The sequence below is a fragment of the Rosa rugosa genome, chromosome 1 (genome assembly GCF_958449725.1).
Source record: "Rosa rugosa chromosome 1, drRosRugo1.1, whole genome shotgun sequence".
In the NCBI taxonomy this organism is placed as follows: domain Eukaryota; kingdom Viridiplantae; phylum Streptophyta; class Magnoliopsida; order Rosales; family Rosaceae; genus Rosa; species Rosa rugosa.
The window spans coordinates 31,021,421-31,029,683 of NC_084820.1; the positions used below are offsets into that span (position 1 = coordinate 31,021,421).

The following is an 8,263-nucleotide window of genomic DNA, read 5'->3' on the forward strand; positions in this document are numbered from 1 at the left end:
AGATTTATTAATCTGTTTCAAATTTAGGTGTATTTTATTTACAATAAATCTCTGTCAACTCTTGGCAAGGTTATGTGGGCTCTGTATTAGGCTGCGTACTCAATATGCCTTGTTTGCCTTAGTGAGGGAGCAGATTATGAATTGGGTGCAACTTCCTAGTGGCAGGATGAAACATTGTGTCGGCGAATTTATTTCTGATAATCAGCATATTGGGAAAACTACTTTATTGGTTTTATGACATTAACAAGTTGTATTTCCTACTTTAATGTTTTCTACTGCCAACTCTATTGAAGAGCAGTGAACGTATAAATTCTAGCATTTGCGGAGCTGGAAACTGTGAAGAGGTGCACGGTGGACTATATGGGATTAGCAGACTAAATACAAACCACCATTGGGGACAGAAATAGGTCCAAATCAACTGATTTTCCCCGTTGAGATGATGCAATTCTATTGTCTTGATTCAGATAGAGTCCCGAAAGTGGGAGGGCCATGCATTTTTTTTATTTATTTTTTTTTTTTTTGGCAAAGAGGGCCATGCATTTTTGGATAGCATCATGTTCATGGTTGGTCATTGGTCTTGGTCATGGTCATGGCCATGGGGGACTTTGCTTTTCAAGTCCATCATTAGAAAAGTAAATAATATGTTTTAACTGAGTGTAAAAAATTTGTAAATGATTACCCCAAAAATAGCCCACAAAAATCTTTGTTTCCCTTGTTAATTTCCAAATAAAAAAGACAACCAAAATTTCACCAAAGAAGAAGAAGAAGAAGAAGAAGGAATGAAATAAAGAAGAGAAAGATTCAAAACTCCAAAAAAACAAAAAGGGCAGAGAGAGAGAGAGAGAGAGAGCAGAGGCAGAGGAGAGGTCAGATTATCTTTCTCTCTCAAACCAAAATTTTCAGATCCCAAACACCCACCTTCTTCTTCACCATGATCACCCTCCATTAATAGTAATTCCACATCTGCCCCTCCAGATCCTCCATTGTTTCTTCCACAAGAAGAAGACCAATTCAGAAGAATTACAAGAGACCCAGAAATCCCAGACGCCACCATGAACGACTTCTCGGGTCTCTTAAACTCCGATTACGGCTTCAAGCCCTCCGGCAAATCGGCCCCAATGTCTTCTTCTTCAAAGCCCCCAGCTTTCGATCTCGGATCCACCGGACCCTCCTCCAGATCAACTCGCACCTCCAATTCCTTCAACGGGTCCTTCTCCGACGATCGCGACCCGATCTTCGGAGCCCCGAAAGCCCAAGACTTTGAGAACATCTTCGGCGGCTCGGCCAGGTTCTCCACCAATTCCGAAGCTTTCAACTTGGATTCCATCTACGGCGGCGGTGGGCCCGCTGACTCCGCCTCCTCCAAGGTCGCCGATTCCGGCCCCGTTTTCGACAAGCCGGTTTACGACGAGGACATTTTCGACGGCGTTGCGGGGCTGAAGAGCTCAGCCGCGAACGACATTTTCTCCTCGACGGTGACGTCGCCGCCGCCGCCGCCGCGGGGGAGTGATAGTAGTGCGTTTGATGACCTTCTCGGTGGGTTTGGCAAGGCTGAGCCGGCGGCGTCGTCGTCGAAAAGCTCTAGCTCACAGAAAGCTGACGTGGGTGTGCCGCCGGGTTTCGATGAATTGTTACCTGGATTTGGAGCTAGTAGCAGCCCCCAAACTGAAAGGTATTGTTGCTTTCTCTCATTGCTATAAAGGCAGAATTCTACTTTGTTCGGCAATTTGTGTTAGTTGAATTGGATTCCTTTACGTGATGATTTTTCGGTTTTGGCCAGTACTAGTGTGGAGGTTGAGTTGATGGTTAGTTATGTGAATGTTGCACTGTATATTGTGCCTCACTTTTCATGGGCCACGTGTTGTTCGATTATATCGGAACAGGATTTGAACATGTTTTTTTGTGTGATACTGTTCTGCTGTGATAATCTTGTTATTCATTGGGAGATTTTGTAACTCTTAACAATTTTTGGTGTACTCCAAGGTTTTAGGTTTTGGTGAGGCAATGTTGTGGTGTGAATTTCCTGAACTGGGTAGAATGAAAACTTAAGGCACATAACATGTTGGATATGCAATTTCAGTAGATGAAACGTCAAATTTTGTAGCTGTCTCTCTCTGTTGAGAATCCTTATATCCTGATATTTATGGTTGCATGGTTCTTTGAAGGGGAACCGATTCATTATAAACTGAGTATAATTCTTGTTAAAGAAGAGATAAGGAGAGGGCTGAACACAGCTACTGGGTTTGCTAGTTCCTCACTCTATTATATATATCTCGCTATATACCATTGATCTTATGTGTGTTTCCACACTTCACTAGGAAGAACACTGAAATAAATGTAAAGTAATTTATATATAAAAGGTTCATAGATTCTGACATACTTTCAGTTAGGGGAATTATTATTGGATAAGTTGTCATCTCGACTAATTAGAGTATTCCTCCACACCACCCACATATTGCCATCACAACAATCTCCAGGAACCATCCCTTCTTCCCCCCCAAGATTTTATCATGTCTCACGCAATAAGGCATCACATGAAGATGGATTCTCCCAGCTCACTTGAGTCTCCCTAAACAATCTTCTCCACAAGGATAGTGCAATAAACAATGTAGCAGCAGATGATTCGAACTTTCAGTAGCATTTGCACCCTGCACACACCCCAATGGGTGAGAAGTGCCATGCACTCGTTTAACCAGTTCATTTTGGGTAACTTCATGAGCATTCGTGATAGAAGAGACTGTTATTTCTCTTAATAAATACATGCAGTTTGATTGTTCTTTGACTTGCGGTGCTGACGTAATTTTCTTTTAGTCAATGCTGCGGATGTTTGAGTGTGACTATATGTTGTTGACTTATGCATCTGTGCTGTATTGCTTTTGTATCAGGTCAAACTCAGAAGCCAACTGGCCCCCAGAGGCAACTGCCAATGTGAGTAAAACAACAACTTCCAAGGTGATTGGCGATCCTTTTGGAGTAGCAGGCCAGTTTAATGACCCCTTGGAGGAAATAAGTAGACTTTCTAATTCTGGAAGCTTGAAGGCTGATAACCCGTCTGTTGATAACGGGCGAGCATTTGATGATATAGATCCCTTTGATGGCCTTGGGAAGTCGGTCCCCGCATTTTCTTCAGGGAGGAGTTTCAGGGGAAAGGATAGTGGTAATTTAAAGGCAGATACAAGCACAAATAATGGCAGAGGTTCAACTGGTAAAGAATCAACCAAGTCTTCTGTGAGAAGTCCAGATAACCAGTCTCAGAGGAAGGTTCCTGTTGGAAATCATTGGGATCCTCATCAGACCTTTTTTGACATGCCTTCAGTTTCGACTGATTCTCACAAATCTGCAGGTCAAACTATGTCTCCACCTTCGTATGTAAATGCCAAGGAAGCAAATGTACCGGTGGATAGGTCTTCAAGATCTGAAGAAAACTTGGATTCATCAGATAATGTATGGCTTACGGTATCAGAGATCCCTCTAATGACTCAGCCTACTAGTGCTCCACCACCTTCAAGACCACCTCCTCCAAGACCTGTGCAGGTTTCAAAGCCAAGAATGAGTTCTCCTGCTTCTACAAATTCAAGAAAGAAGTCTAGTGAATCCTCTACTGAGTTCTTTCAGGCTCCAAAATCAGCCTCTGCTGCAGCTAGGAGCTCTGGTGTTTCTTCAGTTGACGAACTTGGCGATTTTGGCATGGGAAAGAGCCAAACTAACTTTGATGAACATGCAAATGGTCTTTCGGGTGAAGAATCGGAGCGGAACTCAGTTACTGATGCTGTGAAGGAGGCTATGGATAAAGCTGAGTTTAAAATGAGGCAGGCAAAAGAGAGAGGAAGTACAAAGTCTGCGAGAAGTAAAGAAGCACAGGAGAAGGAAAAAGAACGGCTGCAGAGGGAGAGCGAAGAGGAAGATATGGAACAGAGGAGACTGGAGAAAGAGAGGGAAACTGAGAGGGTGTGGGAAGACAAAGAAAGAGAGCAAAGGAAACTTGAGAAGGAAAGGGAGAGAGCCAGGGTGATGGAGGAGAAGAACAGACAAGCTGTGGAAAGAGCTACTAGGGAAGCACGTGAGAGAGCGGCAGCTGAAGCTCACAGTAAGGCTGAAAGGGCTAAAACAGAGAGAGCTGCTGTTGACAGGGCAAATGCTGAAGCTAGAGCACGTGCTGAAAGGGCTGCAGTTCAGAGAGCTCAATCTGAAGCTCGGGAAAGGGCTGCAGCAGAAGCAAAGTTAAGAGCAGAAAAGGCTGCTGCAGAAGCCAGAGAAAGAGCTAATGCAGAAGCTAAGGAGAGGGAAGCAAGGGAGAGAACTGCTGCAGCAAGGTCTGAAGCTGAAGCTCGAACAAGATCGGAGCGTGCTGCGGTGGAAAGGGCTGCTGCAGAGGCCCGAGAAAGGGCTAATGCTGCTGCGAGGGCGAGCCAACAAAGGAATGAAAATGATCTTGAGAACTTTTTCAACATGGGTCGGGCTAGCAGTGCGCCACGACCCAGGGCTAACTCATCGGTAAGTACAATGTTGCAAAATATTTTTATTAGCACTGAGAAATTGTGTTTTTGACAGTTGGCTGTATATTTCAGGATCCTTTTGATGCCCATTTTCAGAACAGGCAACAGCCTGAAGTGCCGAAGACATCAACTTCCTCAAACATAAAGAAAGCGTCTTCAACCACAAATATTGTTGATGATCTTTCATCAATTTTTGGAGGTAGTTTGGTACTTGAAACTATAGTTCAGTGATTTTATTGTAAATGTTCATTTCTTCCTATGATGTTCCGTTGGCTGAACTTTCATCATAATACTGGCAAATAGCTGCTCCATCATCTAATGAGTTCCAAGAAGTTGAAGGAGAAACTGAAGAAAGGCGAAGAGCCAGGTTGGAACGACACCAAAGGACCAAGGAGCGTACGGTATGTGTCTTTTTCAATAGATTTGTAAACTTTTGGCCTCTTTATTAAAAATAGAGAAGATCTATACTTTCTATTCACTCGGAACTGGTTTTAGCCCACTGCCTGTATGACATGTTAATTTTTGATATGGTTTCTGAGAAGTTGAGATTGTTTTTCTGTTTTCCAGGTGAAAGCACTTGCTGAAAAGAACGAGCGAGACCTTCAAGCCCAAAGAGAACAAGCTGAGAGACATGTAAGTAACTCTTGTTTGCCATTACTTAATTTGTTCTTTGTTTTTGTTTTTTATTTTTTATTTTTTTTATATGTGGAATGATTTTAGTCAAGTTGTAATTAACCTAGTACTTGTGCCAAAATTTGTGTTACTTCTTATCTCTCTGTTTTCCAGTTATTATGAAAACCTGATATGAATGATCCAAAATCTGTATGAGAAAATGAAACCCTGCATAGATTATTATGGTACTACAGTATTGCATAGATTCTCATAGTGATTGAAGCCAAGATCCTTAAGTAGTTATATGGTAAATTTTTGGGTTTTCGCTTATGGATGGAGAAAGCAAAGTTTCCTATTCTTAAGCAATATTGTTCAAAAAGTTCTCACATATGCAGATTTAATCCATTTTTGGCTTTGTTGTGAACATTGCACTTTTATGTTCAGAAGCTTTTTCATTGTTTGTTGTCTCTTTGTGATTGTATTATACCATTCTCTCTCTCTCTCTCTCTCGTTGATATTACGTTTTGTATCAATGCATATGTCACCAGGCAAGTGAAAGTGTATTTCTTTTGGAAAAATGCTTATTTCTAAATTAGAAACAATAAGAAGAATGTTATATTTTAAGGAAAATAAAAGACTACTGAACTCTGATGTTCGACCATATTTGCTGTGGAATCAACCCAACCATCGTCCCACAGAACTCGTTATTGTCAGGGTTTAAGTTTTCAATACAGAAGTGTAAACTACAAGGGATTGTTTGCATGTATAGGTATGATGTTCAATGAAAGATGCAAATATGTTGGGATTGTTTGTATAAGATGTGAACTTCAAAATACACTGTTTCCATTTTTCAGTTAAAACTGGACTCAACCGGTTGGTTTGTGACAACCAGTTAAGTATTTGTGTGCTTCAAAGTTGTTCCTGATATGGATTTTTTAAAGGATTCTGGTGATACTGAAGTTTGAAAATATCCTGAATGTTCTAATGATGACGGGGATTATTTACTGTTTTAGTCTTCGCTCTTTGTTTGAATATATATCTCGTTCCTGACTTTCTTTGTTTCTCTCTTAGCTGCTAAGCTATACTGAAAATCAAATGATGATTTGGATTGATCACTAATTGTCTTATGATTTACACATTCAGAGAATTGCTGAAACACTAGATGTTGAGATTAAGCGCTGGGCTGCAGGAAAAGAAGGAAATTTACGTGCTCTGCTGTCAACTATGCAATATGTATGTTTTCATTATTGATTTGTTGCATTCTCAGATGCTCCATGTTGTTGTTGTTGTTGTTGTTGTTCATGATACTATTATTATTATTTTGGCACAATGATGAGGATATGCTGCCTGCATTTGCATGGAAAACAATTGTAGAATGATTGATCCCTTTTTTATTTTCACTTTTATTATTATCTTTTGCAAGAAAATGGACATTGTCTTTTTTGTTTGGACGGCTGCATCTTTGGATGCGGAATCCTCAATTGGTTTTATTATGATTTTTTTTTTGTTTCCTTGCATATGGCTGTTTGATGGTCATTATTGAGTTGCCAGTTCCATGCGGCAGTTTATGACAGTTATTTTCTGTTGTTTCTTTTCTTAAGTTAATTTTTAGGGCCACATGGATGAGTCAAGATATAGAATTTATGTTCTTCGTAAGTATGTCCAAAGTATTCCACTCTAGTTATGCTGAAATGAATGGTTCGACAATCTTGTGAAATACTAAACTTTATACAACTTATACTGACCCTGTTTTTAAATGATCATCAGGTACTGTGGCCTGAATGTGGTTGGCAGCCAGTTTCCTTGACTGATATGATTAATGCTGCCCAAGTGAAGAAAGTATATAGAAAGGCAACTTTGTGTATTCATCCTGATAAGGTACAACAGAAAGGTGCCAATCTTCAACAGAAGTATGTAGCTGAGAAGGTGTTCGACCTCCTTAAGGTATATTATATGTGTTACATATCAAGATGATGGATTGTTTTCCAGAACTGAAAAATGCATGAATATAATCCTCATGTATTAATAACCATTAGAATTCCATTGAAGTATGAGGGATAAAAACCATTTCCTAGAAATAACAATATGAGAAAAAGGAGGAGAAGATAGAACTACCCCCAACTCTCTCTTAACTTCATCCTCAGATTGCTTTAGCATAATTATTTTTCATTAAACTTTGGTTCTGTCTATGCTGATTTTGTTAGGAATTACATCAGAAAATTTGCAACTAGTGAGGCTACAGAAATATAACATATTGATTTAGCATTGGTATTACCGCACATGTCTGGGTATTTTGGCATGGAACCAGTATTACTCTACTAGTCTGATTACTTTTGTTTCATCTTTTGAAATCGTACTCACTGAGTTTTGTGGCACGGTAATAGGAAGCTTGGAACAAGTTCAATTCAGAGGAGCTATTTTGAATTCCCTCAATGATTCTTCCACTACGAGCTACTCCATTTGGCAATGATATCATTTGTCGTAGAAGAAGAAAAAATTCTGCTTGCTTTCCGGAAGAAAAGACTTTGTACCGGTATCAGTGATGGTAGAATTTTTGGGTTAATGTGGAATATACCGAGAGAGGTTTCCGTTTGCCATCCGAAGATGCCTGGAGGGTATTCTCTTATATTTCCCTTTTTTCTTCCCCTTGTTCTTTTCTCTTTTTCCTCTTGTAATTGTTTGTTTAGGGGAGTAAATCCAGGGTTTATAGGATTTCCAAAAGATGGCTTTTGAAAAATAGAAAAAGCTAGTTGATGTAGAATACCATATTGTGGTATCACAATCAACTTTTGTTCAGTGATTCACCCAAGTTAATATAGCCCGGGCAGATTTTGCCCTGATTTTCATATTTGTTTTGTGATATAGCACATTCTGTTGAATATGTATACACCATTATTTGTATTGATATCAAAACATTAATATATCAGTGATGATTGAGCTCTGAAGTCTAAAAGACTTGATCTGCTTCCTATGTTGTTTCCTGTAACAAGTCTAATTCTCGAGTAACAGCCAATTTGGGTAAAGCTGAAGTACTTATCATGCTTTCTTATTTATTTTCCATTGAGCTTATGAAAGACTTCTAGTTAATCTTACTCTAAGATTGCATGACATGCTTTCTTTGCAATTGAGGCTAAGTTGGTGATTGGCATGTGTGC

General features: G+C 39.9%; 1 protein-coding gene across 1 annotated transcript; it reads left to right on the forward strand.

Moving 5' to 3' along the window:
* Positions 1 to 755: 755 nt before the first annotated feature.
* LOC133724632 (auxilin-related protein 2-like) lies at positions 756 to 8,053 on the forward strand. Its single transcript, XM_062151400.1, has 8 exons — positions 756 to 1,672; positions 2,886 to 4,494; positions 4,569 to 4,695; positions 4,800 to 4,897; positions 5,064 to 5,129; positions 6,252 to 6,341; positions 6,876 to 7,052; positions 7,493 to 8,053. Exons 1-8 carry the CDS (start codon positions 1,053 to 1,055, stop codon positions 7,529 to 7,531), a joined length of 2,826 nt encoding a protein of 941 aa, XP_062007384.1. The 5' UTR covers positions 756 to 1,052; the 3' UTR covers positions 7,532 to 8,053.
* Positions 8,054 to 8,263: the final 210 nt, after the last annotated feature.

Excerpts from the sequence above, each read along its gene's own strand:
- LOC133724632 (XM_062151400.1), top strand. The coding sequence starts at position 1,053 with ATGAACGACTTCTCGGGTCTCTTAAACTCCGATTACGGCTTCAAGCCC. Across the intron at positions 4,495-4,568 it reads GACCCAGGGCTAACTCATCG|GATCCTTTTGATGCCCATTT; the intron begins GTAAGTACAATG and ends TGTATATTTCAG. Across the intron at positions 5,130-6,251 it reads GAGAACAAGCTGAGAGACAT|AGAATTGCTGAAACACTAGA; the intron begins GTAAGTAACTCT and ends TTACACATTCAG.